This window comes from Alnus glutinosa, chromosome 4 (genome assembly GCF_958979055.1).
Source record: "Alnus glutinosa chromosome 4, dhAlnGlut1.1, whole genome shotgun sequence".
NCBI lineage: Eukaryota > Viridiplantae > Streptophyta > Magnoliopsida > Fagales > Betulaceae > Alnus > Alnus glutinosa.
The window spans coordinates 11409508-11430662 of NC_084889.1; the positions used below are offsets into that span (position 1 = coordinate 11409508).

At 32.8% G+C, this 21155-nt stretch overlaps 1 protein-coding gene across 2 annotated transcripts; it reads left to right on the forward strand.

Moving 5' to 3' along the window:
- The first annotated feature begins 11409 nt into the window (after positions 1-11409).
- Positions 11410-15357, forward strand: LOC133865864 (IQ domain-containing protein IQM1). 2 transcript variants are annotated; one of them, XM_062302370.1, is made up of 9 exons: positions 11410-11563; positions 12143-12476; positions 12573-12687; positions 12788-12853; positions 13491-13579; positions 13674-13761; positions 13870-14100; positions 14192-14293; positions 14625-15357. In XM_062302370.1, exons 2-9 carry the CDS (start codon positions 12226-12228, stop codon positions 15066-15068), a joined length of 1386 nt encoding a protein of 461 aa, XP_062158354.1. In that variant the 5' UTR covers positions 11410-11563; positions 12143-12225; the 3' UTR covers positions 15069-15357. The 2 variants fall into 2 exon arrangements, with proteins under 2 accessions (XP_062158354.1, XP_062158353.1); XM_062302369.1 differs by having other exon boundaries at positions 11411-11563; positions 12004-12476.
- Positions 15358-21155: the final 5798 nt, after the last annotated feature.

Here is a 21155-nt window from a genome sequence, read left to right on the forward strand (position 1 = left end):
GGATCCGTCCGGCCAGCTGGCCGTTCTGGCCAGAGCCGGTCGGGAACCGGCCTCCCTGGCCAGATCCGGTCAGATTGGTCGCCGGAATCTGGCTGACCGGATTCCGGCAAAGGTGGCCGGATTACGTCGCCAGATTCCGGCGACATTAACGGATGTTGGATTCCGATACCGGCAATATTTCGATGGTGGTCGGCTGCTTGAACGTGAAGGTCGATTGTGCCGTTTAAAATAGATCGACTGCGTCTGGCGTCTTCGGAAAATGATTTACGATTTACCCTTTTAAAAAGCGTAAATCATTTTCCGAAATTTACTAAGCATTTTTTGTCAAAAACAGAAATCATTTTTCGGTTGACTATTATTTTCGCCCCTACCAAACACCGGAAAATGCCGAAATCATTTTACACCAAAACAAACGGAGCATAAGTAACGGAGGATGCCAAAATGTCCAAAGTATCCATTTAAAAAAAAAAAAAAAAAAAAACTGAAGTAAAAGTTCCTGGGCGACCGTGGTTTAGGTTTTTTATTCTTTTTTATTTTCTTTTTTTAAAAAAAAAAAAACAATAATTTTTTAATTAAGGGTTAAATTGTATTTTTATAAATTTTATAGAAGTATACGAGACATTTCACTTGTTTGTCGTTTTGTTTAACCGAGCTTAAACCCTAATGGTACGAGTGAAACTAAAGGAGCTGAAAAATGGGATACTGATATTATAACTTTGGATAATTCGAGGTTAACATTACAACACCGATAAGTGAAATTTTCTCAAATATTAACAAACAACTCAAAACACTTTTCAAGACAAAAGAAAATTTTTCACTTTATGTTATATCATAATACTTTTTCTAACCAAAAGCAAAAAATACTCATCGAAACACATTAACAAACAAAGCCCTTATAAGTTATAATTTCATTTGATAACCCATTTTCTTTTTCTTTTTCTCTTTTTTTTTTTTCAAAACTAAAATATTAACAAACACTCCAAAACACAAATCACTTCAAATTGCTTTCATCTTTAAATCACATCAAAGCACATTTAAAAAATAAAAAATAAAAAATAAAAAAAACTCATTAAAAAGCATTAACAAACTGAGTATATTTTTTTCATTTTAAAATAGAGGATGTGTTTGGTAAAGATGTTAAGTTCAATTTTTTTTTATAATAATTGTAAGAAGTGATTGATGTGATATAAAGTAGAAAGAACTTTTATGAAAAAGTGAAAAAAAAAAAAAAAAAAAAAAATTATATTGTAGTGAAATTTTTTATTTGAATAGTAATAAAAAATTATCGATGTGATATAAAAATGAAAGAAAAAAAAAAAAAAAAAAAAAAAAAAAAAAAAGAAGAAGAAGAAGAAGAAGAAATTAGAATATTTTGAAGTTGATTATTTTTGAAAAGTGAAAATAAAAAAATAAAAAATAAAAAATAAAAAAAAATAAAAAAAAATAAAAAAAAACTCATTAAAAAGCATTAACAAACTGAGTATATTTTTTTCATTTTAAAATAGAGGATGTGTTTGGTAAAGATGTTAAGTTCAATTTTTTTTTATAATAATTGTAAGAAGTGATTGATGTGATATAAAGTAGAAAGAAATTTTATGAAAAAGTGAAAAAAAAAAAAAAAAAAAAAAAAAAAGAAAAAAAAAAAAAGAAAAAAGAAAAAAGAAAAGAAAAGAAGAAGAAGAAGAAGAAGAAATTAGAATATTTTGAAGTTGATTATTTTTGGAAAGTGAAAATAAAGGAAAGGAAAAGGGTGTTTGGTTAGAGCATACCTAGTGAGAGCTCTCCAAATTTTAGCTAAACAATCTAATTTTGTTATTTAATCTATCACTTTTAAAAAGTTTCATACATCAAACTCTCTAAATATTTCTCTATTTTAAACATATATTATTTTTTATTTACTTTGAAAGCAAGCACTTTAACAACTTTAACTGGAAGAAGAAGAAGAAGAAGAAGAAGAAGAAGAAGAAGAAGAAGAAGAAGAAGAAGAAGAAGAAGAAGAAGAAGAAGAAGAAGAAGAAGAAGAAGAAGAAGAAGAAGAAGAAGAGTGGAAAAATTGCACAAAGTGTTAAAACGCATAACCCATCACACACACTAGATCAGGCACTAATTTAGGGTGTAAACGAACTGATCTACTCGTGAGCTTACACGAGATCGGCTCGAATAAACTCGACTCGTGCTTGAATCAATTGCACAAAGTGTTAAAACGCATAACCCATCACACACACTAGATCAGGCACTAATTTAGGGTGTAAACGAACTGATCTACTCGTGAGCTTACACGAGATCGGCTCGAATAAACTCGACTCGTGCTTGAATCGATTATTAAATGAACTACTCGTAAACACAGAATTATGTTTGATTATTAAACGATGCAAACTCGTATAAACTCGACTCGACTCGATTAAAGCTCGTGAACCCGCTCGTATAATGATCAACTTATATATATAGTATATTAACAAACAATATACTATATGTAAGTATAAATTAAGTAACAAATAACAATGGTCATTGGTTAGTATATATTAATTAGTTATAATTTAGGGTTAAATACATATTTGCCCCCTGTGCTTTACGACCTTTATTTTTTGCCCCCCCAGTTTCACTTTTTATTAAATTTGGTACCTGTGGTATATGAAAAGACGGAAATGGTACTTCTGTCTGATTTCCCGTCCAAAACTAACGTCCATCCACGTCATTGGATACCTAAAAATTTGAAGCCCAGAACCCAATTCTTTACACATTGTTTCCAACAACATGACAGAAAAATGCCGTGGGTGGACGTTAATTTTGGACAGGAAATCAAACGGAGGTACCATTTCCGTCTTTTCATATACCATAGGTACCAAAATTGATAAAAAGTGAAACTGAGGGGGCAAAAAATAAAGGTCGTAAAGCACATGGGGCAAATATGTATTTAACCCTATAATTTATTGGTTATATGTATATAAAATAGTATTAGAGAATAATATCAGTACTTAATTGTTTGTCATATGATCTAATGACAATTCAGATACTTAATCATATTATTTATGTAATATAATAGGATTATAGGATTATATGATCATATAATAATATAACATTGTGGCATATGATATGTAATCACTTTATTATATGTTACAAATATTATCATTAGATATTTAATAATCATTACATCATTTATTTTATTTTTTTGTAAGTTATATAGTTTATTTAACATACAACATAAATACCTCATCTTTTTTGTATGTTAAATAAACTATATAACTTACAACAAAATCAGCCGAGCCGAACTTAATTTTTAAAACTCATTATGAGCTCGAGCTCATTTAGCTAACTTGAACTTAATTTTTAAAACTCGACATGAGTTCGAACTCAACTTGGGCCCGTGATAGATGAGCTCAAGCTCAGCTCAGACTCGTGATAAATTTAAATGAGCCGAACTTACACTTTCATTACTCATTCAAGTTCAGTAGTTTACTGCCTACACAATCATTAGTTTAAATTTTTTTTAAAAAAAACTATATCATCTTCTCCAACAAACCCATTCAACACCGAAAAAAAAAAACCTCATTGAAAACAAACAACTCAAATTAATCAACTATTGCAAAAATCGAGTTTAATCAAATGGGTCTCTCAAGAACTTAGAAGAAAAGCAAATTAAACCCAAAATACATATCTCCGAAACCAACCCATACAGAATCTTCATGAATCGGTCGTCCAAAATTCATCGAAGAACACCTCAAAATCAATCTCCCAGATTACCGAAAATTCAAACCCATAATATTTTAATCAAAAGAACAACCATAAATCAACCCATGAAAAATTCACGAAAGAAATTAATCTCATGTAATATTTTGAGATGGAAGAAATTAATCTCAAAGAAATTATAATCCTTTGAGATATTAACTAAATTTTGGTGAAAATTTTAAAATAATGAGCTCATTGGAAATGCTTTTATGTTTTAACTTGTAATATGGCGAATTGGCGATGAAAGTTATTGGTTGCTTCGCGCTTGACTAGGATCCTTTTCAGTTGCTTTCAATTAGAGAGGAGCAGATCATTTATACACAAAGGCGGAATTGTAATTTTACGTTCTATAAAATTATAATTCTTTGAGATATTAACTAAATTTTGGTGAAAATTTTAAAATAATGAGCTCATTGGAAATGCTTTTATGTTTTAACTTGTAATATGATGAATTGGCGATGAAAGTTATTGGTTGCTTCGCGCTTGATTAGGATCCTTTTCAGTTGCTTTCAATTGGAGAGGAGCAGATCATTTATACACAAAGGCGGAATTGTAATTTTACATTCTATAAAATTATAATTCTTTGAGATATTAACTAAATTTTGGTGAAAATTTTAAAATAATGAGCTCATTGGGAATGCTTTTATGTTTAAACTTGTTATATGGCGAATTGGCGATGAAAGTTATTGGTTGCTTCGCGCTTGACTAGGATCCTTTTCAATTGCTTTCAATTGGAGAGGAGCAGGTTCTTTATACACAAAGACAGAATTGTAATTTTACATTCTATAAAATTATAATCCTTTGAGATATTAACTAAATTTTGGTGAAAATTTTAAAATTATAAGCTCATTGGAAATGCTTTTATGTTTTAACTTGTAATATGGCGAATTGGCGATGAAAGTTATTGGTTGCTTCGCGCTTGATTAGGATCCTTTTCAATTGCTTTCAATTGGAGAAGAGCAAATCCTTTATACACAAAGGCAGATTTGTAATTTTACATTCTATAAAATTATAATTCTTTGAGATATTAACTAAATTTTGGTGAAAATTTTAAAATAATGAGCTCATTGGGAATGCTTTTATGTTTTAACATTTTATATGGCGAATTGGCGATGGAAGTTATTGGTTGCTTCGCGCTTGACTAGGATCCTTTTCAATTGCTTTCAATTGGAGAGGAGCAGATTCTTTATACACAAAGGCAGAATTGTAATTTTACATTCTATAAAATTATAATTCTTTGAGATATTAACTAGATTTTGGTGAAAATTTTAAAATAGTGAGCTCATTGGAAATGCTTTTATGTTTTAACTTGTTATATGGGGAATTGGCGATGAAAGTTATTGGTTGCTTCGCGCTTGACTAGGATCCTTTTCAATTGCTTTCAATTGAAGAGGAGCAGGTCCTTTATACACAAAGGCAGATTTGTAATTTTTACATTCTATAAAATTATAATTCTTTGAGATATTAACTAAATTTTGGTGAAAATTTTAAAATAATGAGTTCATTGGGAATGCTTTTATGTTTTAACTTGTTATATGGCGAATTGGCGATGAAAGTTATTGGTTGCTTCGCGTTTGACTAGGATCCTTTTCAATTGCTTTCAATTGGAGAGGAGCAGGTTCTTTATACACAAAGACAGAATTGTAATTTTACATTCTATAAAATTATAATCCTTTGAGATATTAACTAAATTTTGGTGAAAATTTTAAAATTATAAGCTCATTGGAAATGCTTTTATGTTTTAACTTGTAATATGGCGAATTGGCGATGAAAGTTATTGGTTGCTTCGCGCTTGATTAGGATCCTTTTCAATTGCTTTCAATTGGAGAAGAGCAAATCCTTTATACACAAAGGCAGATTTGTAATTTTACATTCTATAAAATTATAATTCTTTGAGATATAAACTAAATTTTGGTTAAAATTTTAAAATAGTGAGCTCATTGGAAATACTTTTATGTTTTAACTTGTTATATGGCGAATTGGTGATGAAAGTTATTGGTTGCTTCGTGCTTGACTAGGATCCTTTTCAATTGCTTTCAATTTGAGAGGAGCAGATCCTTTATACACAAATGCGGAATTGTAATTTTACATTCTATAAAATTATAATTCCGTCGTTTATATACAACAACCGATACATTTCTAGTTGAAAGCAACTAGAAAGAATTCTGATGTGCCAAGCGCCCGGTCTAGTGGGGAGATGATTTAGGAGGTCTAAGCTTTTAGCTAAGAGCCTTCCAAGAAACTGTCAAGGGCCTACTTCTATCATTCTATGGCTCTTGATAATGGCTTTGTTTGGCAATGAATTTGCCATGCCATGATAATGGGCTGCAATTGTTTTCTTCTCTTTTTTTTTTTTTTTTTTTTTTTTTTTTTTTTTTATCATATTTTTCAATAACAATTAACATCAAAATATATATATATATATATATTTTTTATTTTTTATATCACATTAATAATTTTTTTTATTTCTATTCAAATAAAAAAAATTCACTGCAATACGAAATTTTTTTATTTTTTTATACAAATTCTTTTTACTTTTTATTAATTTCAAAATTAATAACCTATCATTCTGTGCTGAATAAACATTTGTCACACATATCCGATATGGTTTTTCAAATGGAGGACCAAACGACCAAACATTGGTAAATGGTATTGTAGACCTTATCGGCTTGTCTGCCTAGTCTCTCTCGAGAGAATGTCGAGTGCCATGCCTGCAAAAACAACAAAACACTTGAATCTTCCAACACGTGGGAATACATGGAATTTGACCCGGTATTGCAAAAAGAACTTCCACTATCTTCCACGAAAAATGTGTCCCATAACACAGATGTGGTCACCCCAACAACCTGGTCTACCGGGAACATGTAAGCGAATATTAATCGTTTATATTATTTAATATTAAAAAATTAAAAATCATTTTAAAGTATTTTTAAAATAAGTTTAAAAATTAAAAATAAGTTTAAAAAGCCAATTACTTAATATGCGGATATCGATTAATAACCATGTAGATATACATATTCAAAAATAATATTCACATTTTACAGATGCGATTGCGGGTATTGTAAATAACTATATCCGTATGTACACACCTACTAGTCAAAATGTTTTTAAGACGAGTAATAGTATATATTGCATTTTTATCTCACTATTATTTTATAATGTTGACTTGGTTGTTCCAACTACCCTTTAATTTTTATTTTTTTAATAAGAATTGATTTAAAAATTAATTAAGAGACTATAACATCAACATTATGACATAATTGTGGGATAAAGATATGGTTTTATGGATATTGTTTAAGATTGAAACCGAATTAATTTCTCTCGTGTTCATGTATTTGTCTTTCCTTTGAGAATAACTTATGTTCGGTCGTGACAGAAAGGAAGGGTATTTTGCCAACCAATAAGAAATCGACAAGTCAGCTAAAACTCAAAAAATGAAATGCTGCTGCCCAAGAAAATCACGATCCAGCCTGAAGAAATACTCCCCCAAGGCCCCAACCGGAAGAGCACCATCACCGCCCCAAATCCGAAGACCTAGGCCGGAAAGCCGCCACCACCGGGCCGCGCCACTACTCCACAGAGGACGGGAGTGGCCCCGCGGCTACCCCTAGTCCATGGGGCGGTCGCGCGGCCATCCCCGGGGTCTGGGGGTGGCCTTCGGACCAGCTCTAGATCCATCTAGGGTTGGCTCGATGGCCACCCCAGGCTCTGCGCAATCACCCCCGGCCATTGGGGGGTGGCCGCGCGGCTACCCTTGGTCCATGGGGCGGCCGCGTGGCCACCCTCGGGGTCTGGGGGTGGCCTTCGGGCCAACCCTTTTGTCCGAGCGTCACTCACCGTCGGGTTTGGCCTGGCTGTGACGGCGACTTCCGACTCGGATAGTGGCGGTTTCCGACCTGGACGGTGTGGTCCGGCACGGGCATTGATGGCGTTTTCGGACCTGGACGTTGCCGAAAGCGTCCAGACCCACGTCGGAGGAGTTGGGGTTGGCCTGGCTGTGGCAGCGTGTTCCGTCCCGGTCGGTGGCAGCGTGTTCCAGTACGGGTGTTGGCGGCGTGGTCTGGCCTGGGCGGTGCCGGCTGCATCCAGCCTGGCTGTGGTGGTGCGGATTTGGGCAGGGGCGTTCTCAGCGTGGTCCAGATCCGGTGTTTCAACAACATTTTAGTTTTCTGAGTTTTTTTGTTTTGAGAAGATGTGTGAATATGTTATTAGTGGGCAGAAAACCATTGGTTTTTGTCATAACCCAACAGAAGGAGCTCTCAATTCCTTTATATACTTCATCTGTACAAATAAAAAATAATTTAAAAAATGGCTTTAACACTTTTCACATGGTAGGGAAAAAGCTGTGTGCTTTTCTGTTGCTGACTTGATTTAATTTTGTTTTGTCTAATTAATCATTTTTTTCTTCTTTTTTACAACAACTTGCTACATGATTTGTTACGTGCTCGCTTGAAATATGAATATTTTTAAGAAATAAGAAAGTAAAGGTGGGACATGGACAACTTCACTTCTAATTTTTAAATTTTCACTCATTTTAAAAGAATGTACTTAAACTTTTTAACGTCTCAATTTAAGGTATTCATTTTTTAAAAAGTTTCAATCTCAATCATCTGTTAAATTCTGTCAAAATTTTAAAAACACCCTCATTTTTTTATGAAAAAAAAAAAAAAAAAATTGTTAGGATTTAGGTGTTGGTTAAAATTTAACAGAATTTGCAAAAATATCCATGCCTGAATTTTTGAAATTTTTTATATATTTTTTTTAAATAAACACATAAGTATTTTGAGAATTTAGACAGGATTTAACAAAAAATTCTAACTGAGGATTGAGATTGAAACTTTCTGAAAAATAAAAAACTTAAATTGAGACGTTTTAAAGTTTATGTACTTTCTTTCAAAATATGTGAATGTTCAAAGGTCATAAATGAAGTTCTCCCAATATAATATTTTGAAGAATCCTATCATCCTTACTTTAGGATATTTCAATCAACCCTAAAATTCCTTTCAAATGTTAAACATCTACAAAAATTAATAATTCCTTGGAGTCTAATTGGTCAAATACATGCATCATCATAAAATCTAGTCAAAATATAGCTTCTTCGAATCCACTGCAATTTGTTACGTGCTAACATAACATATCTAGATATTTCGAGAAAATAATAAAAGGATATTTCAAGAATCTTAATTTTTTTTTGACACTTTTATTACTCGATCAGTAAAATAGAGCTGATTACTCAAATAAAATAATATCACAAATATAATCTAAAATTTATTCCATCCATACCTAATATATTATATGTTTGAGGGACCCTAAGCTTCCTTGCAAATGTTAAATATCTAATAACAAAATAATTCTTCATGAACTCGTCATCTTAAAAAAATCTCGCAGCCATAAAAGGGACCCTAAACCTACTTAATTATTAATTACTCCCTTACTGATCAAATATATCGTGGTAAGAAATAAGAATAATTAAATATTAAATTAGGAGAAATTTTATTTGGTATTTTTTAATCATATTCAGCTAAGATAACATACTTAATTTGCTATTAATTTTTTTTTTTTAAAAAAAAAAATTAAGATTAATCTAAGAATAAATTGAGCATGCATGCCTGCACGTGCACGTGAGTCGAGTACGATGAAAAAATTGCAAAATAGCATTTCAATTAAATAATTAATTATGACTCTATCCAAAACTTGTACGTTAATAATATCTTAGAGATAATTTATTGATAAAATAGATGATGCAGGTAAGAAATAAGAATAACAAATAAATATAAAATAAATAAAGAAGCTTATCTAAAACTCTATCCATGAACGGACGTCCGTGATGTCACGAGGTTGTTGCTGATCCGAAATCGTACCGTGGTCAAAAGACTTTCCTTTATGCCAAGTTGCCAACTGGTAGGCTGATGGACCACGCAGCTGACGTCATTGTCAAGGAATGACGTGTCTCTATAGACTCTATAGAAGGTACGTAATATATCGTATATATGTTTTGTATTTGTATATATATGTGGGTTTAAAGGGTTAAAGCAGAAGTTATTAGGGTGGGTGAACTACCATCTTCAGACTCCTGCTACCACTGGCACTGCATTTACTACCTTCAGCTACTATCGTTGCTTGCAATCAAGAGGTCCACTACCCAATTAATGAGAGGTTTTTTTTTTTTTATACCACGTCTTCTTACCTCTGAAACCGTGATGTAGGAGAAAATCAAGGTATAAGACTTGAAGATTATTTATTGAATAAGAACAGCCCAAGAATAGAAAGAATCATACAAATATTTTAATGTTATTTTTAGAATAATATATTTTACTTTCTGTACAAGAATTTTACTTTGTCTCTCAGTTTACGGTTATGTTTTGTATTTTTATTTCTTTCTTTTTTTCAAAGTATTATTCTTAGAAAATACTCAAACTTTGCCTATATAAAAGTATTATTTTGGAATCAAATTTTGAATTATTAGTTAAATTTTAGGGTTAAATACCCTATTGGTACCTGAATTTTAAGCTTTTTTTAAATTTAGTACCTGAATTTTCATTTGTTTCATAGGTGAACCTGAGTTTAGAAGTAAAAATTACTTTGGTACTTCTGTTACATTTTCCGTACAAATATTACACTATATAAAAAATAAAAAAAAAATCATTAAAAATTAATTTAAAAAAAATTAAAAAAAAAAAATTGACAAAAAAAAAAAGAAAAAGAAAAAGAAGAAGAAGAAGAAGAAGAGGGGTGGCTGGCCGGTCTGGGGTGGCTAAACCACCCCAGTGGCCCATGGGGGTGGTTCGGCCACGGGCGTGGTTGGACCCCTATGGGCAAACCCTCTAATTCCTTTTTTTTTTTTTTTTTTAAAAAAAAAAATTTTATTTATTATTATTAGTTTTTTTTGCCATGGGGTGGCCGAACCACCCCATTCGGCCACCCTAGACCGCCCAAAGGGGTAGCTCTTCTTCTTCTTCTTCTTCTTTTTTTTTTTTTAATTTTTTTTTATATATTACCACGTTTGAGGTTGACACGTGGCGAACCGTTAATATGTGGACGGAAAATATAATAGAAATATTAAAGTAGTTTTTACCCCTAAACTCAGGTCCACCTATGAAATAAATGAAAACTTATGTACTAAATTTAAAAAAGCTTAAAACTCAAGTATCAATAGGATATTTAATCATAAATTTTAAATCTTTTAAAGTTATTTCTCTATTTACTTATTTGGAGTAATGCGGGGTTTTCTCTTCCTTGTTTATTATTTTCTCTCTTCCTGGATTCATTTTTCTATCTTCAATTCATAGTTTTTATTACTATTATACATTATCATAACAATCTTGATTTTGTCCCGCGACACCGCCCTAGGCGGTTAGTTAACTACCCTTATTTTCATCCCTAATTATATAGGACCGACACGTCAATGTAATAAAATAAAATTGTGGTCTTAAAAAAGAAGAAGAAGAAAAAAAAAAAAAGAAAAAAAAAAAAAAAAGAAAAAAAGAAAAAAAAAAAAGGGTCTTTCTTTTATTATTACTATTCAAACACATGTTGAGTTAAGCGGAATTTCTCCAATCTTTCTCTCTAATTTCCCAGAAGTTCATTGTCAGACCCGCCATATTCACTTTCCTTATATTGCTGCAGACTACTGCTTACTTCCTGAGTCGCCAACTTTGACTTTTCAAACTCCTACCGGCTACCACTATATAAGAGTGAGGGACTACTCAGATGGTACCCGTGTTTGGAGAGTGTTTGACTTCAAATATTATTCAATCTCTCTCCAAGCAGACTTTGGTTTAGAGAGGGAGAGAAGTAGGGAAAAAACTGCTGAAGGCCCTGGTTTTGGGATTTGCTGGTAAGGGATCTTCAACTTTTCATTCTCTACTGACTCATTTTGGATTTCTACTAATTTTGGTGTTTCCATGATGTGGGTCTGTCTTAGCATGTGTGGTGTTTTCATTGATATGTTCTGTCTCATTCTTGTATGAAATGAACTGGAGATTTTTGACCCTCGTGCATTTTTTTTAGTCCTGTATAGATATCATTATGTGCTTGCTTATTTTCTCAAGTAAAAGCATTTTTTTGGTTCTTGCTATCTTGAGGTATATTGAAATTTTAGTTCTTGGTTCTTAATTCTGAATTTGGAGAGAGAGAGGATTTGCAAAGTCTTGGTATATGAAGAAACAAACTTGTTTAGCCAACAATTATGTTATTGCGTTGAAATTTCATTTAGTTGCCCTTCCCATTGAACTATTAAGAGCTTTCTGAAATTAGTGCTCTACTTTCGTTGAGCAGGTTTGATCATTGTCGATTGACAAATTGAAATTTGTTACCGTTTGTTGTTGAATGGGTCTCTCTTTTTCCTTACTCTTTTCTGCGTGGAATGGAACCCTGAGGTACATGTTTTCTGGTTTAACGGACACCATTGAAACAGTCATTGCAAGGTCCCCAAGCTTCAAGAAAGAAGATTCAGAAATCGTTAACAAGGGGTTAGATAAATTGGTTATAGAAAGGTCAATGAGCTTCCAAAATTGGGAATCCAAGGAAGTAAACCTTGAAGCATCTGATTCAATCTCCTCAATGGGTAAAAATCATGAAAAAATGAAGATAAAGAAGCCCAATCTTTTGCTTCCTGAACTAGTGATATTGTTTTCTCCAAAGCCGGTTAGTGAGCTTGATGCTGCTGCAACTACGCTTCAGAAAGTCTACAAGAGTTATCGGACTAGACGGAACCTTGCAGATTGTGCAGTTGTGGTTGAGGAACTCTGGTTTGTTTCTATATTATCTCAATTTCTTTCATTTTTTAGATGTTTTCAACCCTTTTTTTTTTTTTTTTTTTCTAAAATCAATTCAAATTGTCACAGGTGGAAGGCCTTAGACTTTGCAGATCTTAAACGGAGCTCTGTATCTTTCTTCAACGTTGAAAAACCAGAAACCGCTGTGTCACGGTGGTCACGCGCCAGGACAAGAGCTGCCAGGGTACTTAGTTACTACCTTACAAATTTAGTGGGGAAAAAAAAAGAGAGAAAGTATTGTTAGAAACATAACACTAACAGCATAAACTCTTGTCTATTTGTAGGTTGGAAAAGGTTTATCTAAGGATGAGAAGGCTCAGAAATTAGCCCTGCAACACTGGCTTGAAGCTGTAAGTCCATAGGCTTTTTTTGGCATACAATCTTCTTACTTGATCTGATCATTTCATCTTCCTGATGTAGTTCAGGCCAAAAAATTGAAAAGACAAAAATCCTTCTAATCCAGTTTGAAAGTAGAGTCTTTTCCTCTGAGTCTAATTTTGGACCTATAAAGTGCACACATTTTACTGAACTGATAGGAGTTATTTAGTTGGTTTGCATGATTCTCAAAGACATGTTTGTAGATTCGGCCCTCTTAATACATCTTTACTGCTGGATGAACTTTTCTTTGATATTCTCTTAGTTGAATCATAGAGAATGGTTGGCCGAGTGATGTTTTCAAAAATGGCTGCTGTACTAGATGTAAGGAAACATATTTTCCAAGTCTCTTCTCATCAGACTTAAAACTGGGTCAAATTTGGCCTATATATATACTTCCTTAAAAGGAATTGGTGACATTCTTTCTTTTGAAAGAAATTTCAAATCATGCTCAAGTTTGGGGCTTTTGAATAAGGTCTAGCTGAATGCTTGGCTTCTATAGACTGATATTTGTTGGATAGTAATAGGTTTCATATTGTTAGTCCCAGAATAATAGGTAAGGAGGTTGAATCACCTGCTAATTGTGCTTCATTAATCCTTGTTCTCTTGCAGATCGATCCACGCCATCGGTATGGACACAATTTACACTTCTACTATGACGTCTGGTTCGATAGCAAGAGCACCCAACCTTTCTTCTACTGGTACTGATGAAAATCAATTTCCTTATATGTTACAGTTGTATACGATCCGGGTTTATCCTTCTCTAACTTCCTTGTCCTCCCCTGAAAACTGAAGGTTGGATGTTGGTGATGGTAAAGACCTAACTCTTAAAAGGTGCCCAAGGACTGATCTACAACGTCAATGCATTGAGTATCTTGGACCAGTAAGTCTTCCAACCATTTACATGTCTAGATAGGCCTATGTGAATGTGGGATACATGCATATATTTCTAGGTTATAATTTTTTGTTCTCTGTTGTTTGCAAATTGCAGAAAGAGCGAGAAGCATACGAAGTGATTGTAGAGAGTGGAAAGCTTCTCTACAGGCAAACTGGGATGCTTCTTAACACAGTTGAGGGTTCTAAGTGGATTTTTGTGCTCAGCACCTCTAGGGCTTTGTATGTGGGGCAGAAGAAGAAGGGTGTTTTTCAACACTCAAGTTTTCTATCAGGAGGTGCTACAACAGCAGCAGGGAGATTAGTTGCCCATGATGGGGTACTCGAGGTACATATAATATAGCATAGACTTACAGATGATTGTTGTTTATTATGTTGAAGTTCAATTTTTTTAAGCGAAGTGTCCTTGTCTTCTCCAGGCTATATGGCCATATAGTGGTCACTATCTCCCAACCGAAGACAACTTCAAGGAATTCCTTGGTTTCCTCGAGGAGCACCATGTAGACCTCACCAATGTTAAGGTAAATTACTCTCAAATCTGTGGCCATAAAGATCTCTTTATCTGGTTGGCATTTATCTTCCAGCCATTATATATGTGGTAAACGCATATAGGCAATAAAGACCTCACTATGCACTGTAGCAGCTCACCAAATGTCTAAACCAATTTGGTGAGCTGGATGCAGCTCATTTTAGTCCTATTTTAGCATCCCGGCTAGCTAAAATAACATTTGGGTTATTTAGCAAATGTTATTTTGGCTGGTCGGATGAGAATGCTGTACAAGTAAAACCATCGTGATTATTTTGAAATTAGTCACTTGTAGACATAGTTAATGTGCGCCATTTCTTCTGCAGAGGTGTGCAATGGATGATGACAACCCGTCCTTCAAAGTTATTGGCCAGAATTCTAAGGCAGATGCCGTCAAGGTTCTCTCATCAACTAGTGATGTGAATGAGACTATAAAGGATATATCCATCACAACAAATCATGAGCAGGAGAGTATGGATTCCAAGGCAGCCAAACCAGAAGCACCAGTATTCAACATGCCTAAGCGTTTGTCTTGCAAGTGGACTAGCCCAGTTGGTCCTCGTATTGGATGTGTGAGGGAGTACCCAATTGAGCTACAGTCCCAAGCACTCGAGCAAGTCAATCTATCACCCAGGGTCACACCCGGCCGTTCCCCGAGCGGTGTCCCAATCCCTTCGCCGCGACCCAGCCCAAAGATCCGGGTCTCGCCTAGGCTCGCCTACATGGGTTTCCCTAGCCCAAGGGTACCCGTTAGTACTGCTGCTAATTAAACTCCAGGCATTCCCACAAAGGGATTCGGATTCAACATCTTTGGCAGGATGGGCACTTCTTGTGCTCCCAATAAGAGTTCTTTAGAGCAGAAGGGTTTCAGCAAAGGAGCTGAAGGGCCTAGCAAAAAATTTATCATTCTTTCATATTTTTTTTAACCTGATTTTTTGTCCCTAAAATAAGCCAACTAGTATGATCTCCTGATGGGGATCATTGATCCGTTCTCTTCCCGGAGTTGTAAACATATATGCGGCGATAATCAAATAAAGCTTCTTCCCCAATTTTTGGCTAGTTTTCTTTTATTTTTTTTGAAAAGATTTCCAACTAGTATTCTTGGATTTTGACATGGGTGTTAATTTGGTTGTACTTTTAATTTAGCAATTAAGTCAATGGATTTGTGACAAATTAAGCACTCGTTTATTATAATTTTTTGTTAAATCTAATAGACTTAGTCACGTGGCATGCACTTAATTTTTCACCACATGATCAATAATAGAAAAATGATATTATTGTCTTTAAGCTCTTTAATTTACAAAATAACTATCCATGTTTCATTGATCAATGTCTCGCTATCACCGACAGCTACTTCAATGCTAAAGAATTTATATGCATCATTTGGATTCAAAGTTAAATTAAGTGTTAAGAGTTTCGTTACTGCTTGTCAAATTTACTATTAAACTTTGTAATTGAAAGTCTATAATAGCATTGAACATGTCAAAATGATAATGATGTACCACTGTGATGTGATCCCGTTGATAACGACCTTGACCTTCAACATAACGAGCACTCAAATTTGGAATGCCAATTTCAAATTGCTTGGAAAAAAAAATTATGTCCTCAAGCAAATTATCCTAGTCTTTCATCTCTCAAAATTTGGATGAGTGCTTTTGTATTAGAAACTAATTGCATAAAATTCAAGATGTCTTAAGATTTTTGTCGTAAATGTTGACAAAGAGTATCAGTATGGAATATCCACGGTTTCTTTCATCAAATGAAAAATAAAAATTAATTAGAATGGTGTAATCATTTTATAAGCAGTATTAGCATTCCCACATCCAGAGTAAGTGGATCCTACTTTTATAATATTCTCAAGAATTGAACAAGTAGCACCAAACATTCTTACTAGGCTACAAATAGAAGGAAAATGAGAATGCCAATGAGAATCACCAGCTCATTTCAAAATGCCAGTTTGGTTAGCTCATTTTCGAGTTTCAAGTTTCAAGTTCATCAACAGCTAGCATATGTGTGATTTATGATGCTTGAGCAGCTTGTAGTTTACAACGACGTTTACATGAGATACCAGCTACATTGATAATCAAATTCAAATTTGAGAAGAACTCATGAACAAAACTACCTCTCGAGATGCACCAACTAACTCTAATTGTAATCGATTAGCAAAGCAATGAACATAGCATACACAATGACAACCATTAAGAAATAATGTCTGCAATTCTTTTCATTCATCATGCATATTGCTAGCACCATCATACCATTGTCTACGAATATTTTGAATATCAAGATAATGACAGGAAAGAACAATAAATATTTTATTCTTTAAAGTTAATGCTCGAGTATTTTTAACACGGACAATAACAAAGAAGTGCGCATTCTGTATAAAACCGTATTTGTCAATAAATCTCAAAACAATAACTATTTATTCTCTCTTACACTCATCTCATCCTTCATCAACAATAACGTAAAATTTTGAATAACCAATTTCTTCTCAAATTGCCTTCCTATCATTCTTGCCAAGACATGTAAAATCTCTTTTTAGATAGAATGTGAAGTATATTTTGCATTTTATGTATACACGTCTTATCAACTCAAGAAAATTGTCAAGATTTTTTGAATCAAAACCTTTGTCATGACCTCTAAGAAAACATCATTTGATTGTTAAATACAAAATACAATTAAAGTCTTCAATCGCAATTTATTGTTTAATTTTTGTTTTGTGTGAAATGCGAGACAAACCTTGATAACGTTATTGTGCACTTTAATTGGTCACAACATTTGACTATTGACCATGTAGCGTTGACCAATGATGTTTTCTTTTCCTTTTTTAAGCCCAAAAAAAAAATAAAAAAAAAAAATCAAAAGAAATATGTTTCATAATTTAATTCATTTTCCATTGGAGATAGAAATTACTTTTGATGAAATCTTATTTAATCTGTTACAAAAAATAATTAGGTCCTTAATTACTTTTATGTCAGTTTCAAATAAATCCTTCTATCAACTTATTATCTAATTAATTGATGAAAAAAAATTGATGACATGTTAGGTCAGGCCATTGAGTCAATGACATGTAACTTACATTTGACGTACCATGTGACAAATTTACCTTAAATTATAAATCTACCATGAATACAAATAAAATAAAATAAAAGCATAATAATAATTATTTTTTTATTTTTTTTTAAAGAGGGGTGGCTAGTGTGAGGGGTTACTGCCCATTTCTGTATAAGAGATTAAGAGGTCTCTTCGAAATATGATACATTTACAACTTTCGTACAACTCTTATATAAATCTAACAACTTTGATTAAGATCAAGATCAATCATTGAATATTTAGGACCTACACGTAGAAAAATAAATCCAATGGTTAGTTAGAAGAAAAGTTGTTGGAGTTGTATAAGAGTTGTATCAAGAATTGTACAACAATCATTTATCGGTAGATTTGTACAGCAATCGCCATCCCTTTTTTATTTTTTTATTTTTTGCTTTTTTAATATTCTTATTTAGGATAGATTATAATTTAGGTAGATTTACCACGTAGAACGTACAATTGACACTTAATGTGTCAAACGTGAGCCATATGTCATAAGTTTAGTGGTTGAATGTAAGATATTGTCAATCTCTTTTTTTATTATTTATTTTTGTTTTTGCTTTTTTAATATTCTTATATAGAATAGATTATAATGAAGGTAAATTTACTGTATAGAACGTACAATTGACACTTAATATGTCAAACGTGAGCCATATGTTATAAGTTTAGTGGTTTAATGTACAAGGTTGTCAATTAATTTAAAGATGAGTTGACAAAGGAACCTATTTGGAATTGAAATAAACCTAAAATGACATTGAAAGCTTGATGACTAAATTAAAACCACAAAGAAAATTTAGAGAATAATGCTCTGTTTGTTTCGGTGTAAAATGGTTTCCGTCGTAAAATAGTTTCAGGGAAGTCATTTTTCAGAAAAATATTTTCCGTCGAAATCATTTTTCGGTGTTTGGCGTGTACGGAAAATTACAAATATTTTTTATATTTTAATTTAATCATATTAATTTAAAAAAATTAAATTTTATTCACAAAATAAAAAAATATTAATATAAAATAATATAAAAATATTTTTTTATATTTGGCATATACAAATTTCGGTAAAGTTGCCGGAATCCGGCGATATTTAGCCGGAATCCGACACAAAACGGCCGGATCCCGACCAGTTGATCGGAAGCCGGCCGTCCTGGCCAGTTTTCGGCCAGTATCCCGGCTAGACGGCTGGAGATCTGGTTAGGATTCGGCCAAATCGTCGGATCCTGGCCTGGATCCGGCCGCTCCGGCCAGTCTGGCCGGAATCTAGCATGGTATCCCCGGAATCCGGCGACATCTGCTGGACGTCGCCGGATTCCAGCTTAATTTGTCGAATTCCGGCACCGACCGGAGTCGGAATCTTACTTGTCGAAATTTGGCAATAGTCAACTGCTTGAACGTAAATATCGACTGCATTGTTTAAAAGAGAGTCGATTGCATCTACCATTTACGGAAAATAATTTACGCTTTTAAAAAGCGTAAATCATTTTCCGAAATTTATTAAGTATTTTTTGTCAAATGGAAATCATTTTCCTGTTGACCATTATTTTCGCCCCTACCAAACACCGAAAAATACAGAAACTATTTTCCAGAAATCATTTTACGCCGAAACAAAAAGGGCATAAATTTTATTTTTTCCTTAAAAAAAAATTAACATTTATTTATAACATTCTAAAAAGGAGTGTAGCTTATTTATTTTCCTTTTGAATCTTTTCCAATGTCACAATATCAATTATTTGCCCAAGGAATGTTAAATTCCCTTTTTGTCCTTTTGAGTCTTTTCCAATGTCACAATAACAATAAGTCGAATTTAGGACTTTCAAAATTTGTAAGATGAAGAAAAACAAACAAACTACAAAAGCCAACGATAAATAATGGTGAAAATTGATGTTTGAAAACTTACTATATTGTATTCTCTCAATTTTTTTTTTTGAAAAAAAAAAATCAATGATTATTAATTTTATTACGGATGAAGGTGTGAGTCCAACAAATTGAATGATTATTAATTTTATTTTATTTATATATATATAAAAAGATGGATGAAAAATAAGTAAGAGAATGCAAAATGGAAAAATTATATTTAAGCCCCCAAACTACCAGACGTTTTGGAAGTAATCCACAAACTACTAACCCTTGGACTTTGGCCCTCAAACTATCAAAAAGTGCCAAAAAGGCTTTATTTGTCGAAATATTCCTATAATACCCTTGCCACGTGTAATTTTTTCAATTACAAAATAATAAAATTTAAAACAATTTAAAAACTAAATTTATTTCATCGTCTATATAAGATTTTATAAATTTAATGATATATATATATATATATATATATATATATATATATATTGAACATGATTTAAAAAATATAAAACTATGTACATAAAATTACTTCAAACGGAGAGAATCGTATTTTATAAAGCTTTGATACTCTAGCTAATTACTAATAAATAGTAATTTTGATAGTTTTTCAAGTTAGAACTTTGACCAAAGAACTTGTACCGAGAGGGTTTGGCAGATGAAGTGCAATTGCCTCGAGGAAAATGGAAATGAGGTCCAGCCAGCCCAACTTTGGGAATCAATTTAGGGATTTAAAATTGAGGAGGATATAAAAAGCTTAATTTCCCCAAGTTTTGGCATGTTTGATGTCTCTCATTCTCCTCAAATTGTGGTCTTTCTGGAGAAACTTTTACTGAAATTTCTTAATAAAATGTAGTCAGCCAAATGGGAAACAAAAAGCTGGTTCCAGGACCCAGTTTGACTCTCTAACTTATCTGTAATTTGCCAATAAATGTTTTCCAAATTCAAAAATGCACTCATATTTGAACTTTCATGACCAATTCATATTAGGATTTACACTAAATATTTGCTAATAATTTAGACGATACACATGAGACATTCCATATAAAATTTAGAGAGAACTTCACTTAAAGGTATCGAACTTTCATTATTTTTTATAAAAGATACTTGAACTTCAAACCGTCTCAATTTAAGATATTTATTTTTCGGAAAGTCTTAATTAAGAGTTTTCTGTTAGGATTTTCCGTTAAATCCTATCAAAATTTCCAAAATACTTTTTTTTTTTTTTTTTTTTTTTTTTAAAGAAAAAAAAAATTGTTAAGATTTAGGTGTTGGTTAGAATTTAATAGAATTTGCAAAAATACACATACCTGAATCTTTGAAAAATTTTATAATTTTTTTTTTAAAAATAAAAAATAAATAAACACAGAGGTATTTTGAGAATTTTGATAACATTTAACGGAAAATTCTAATGAATAACCCCTAATTGAGACTTTCTGAAAAATTAATATCTTAAATTGTGATGGTTTGAAATTCAGGTATCTTCTTTAAAAAATGGTTAAAGTTTGGTACCCTTAAGCGAAATTATATTCTCAAATTCATTTTGAGATGCTTAGTCACCTATTCGAACAGATTTCATATAGAACTCATATGTCCATTAGGGGTGTACAAACAGTTATAATCGGCAGTTATTGGCTAAAACCGCTAACCGCCTAGGCGGTTATTGAATTTTACCAACCGCAACCGATAACCACCTAGGCGGAGGCGGTTATTTTTACAACCGTCGGTTAGCGGTTATTGAGGAAATAATCGGCGGTTTTATAACCGCTTTTCAATTTGGGTTTTGGGCCGATTTTAGCCACTTTTAGGCTGGTTTTAGTGCAGGTATGAAATCCAAAAGCCAAAACAAATCCAAATACAAATACAATCCGTATTCCACTCCTGCGGACTTCTCGTCGCGCGGCTTGAAGCAACGGAAAACCAACCAA

What these genes read in the sequence shown, in the direction of transcription:
- LOC133865864 (XM_062302369.1), top strand. Translation starts at nt 12,055, where the DNA reads ATGGGTCTCTCTTTTTCCTTACTCTTTTCTGCGTGGAATGGAACCCTG. An exon ending in ACCCAACCTTTCTTCTACTG is followed by an intron (nt 13,580 to 13,673) that starts GTACTGATGAAA and finishes TGAAAACTGAAG; the next exon opens with GTTGGATGTTGGTGATGGTA. An exon ending in TAGACCTCACCAATGTTAAG is followed by an intron (nt 14,294 to 14,624) that starts GTAAATTACTCT and finishes TTTCTTCTGCAG; the next exon opens with AGGTGTGCAATGGATGATGA.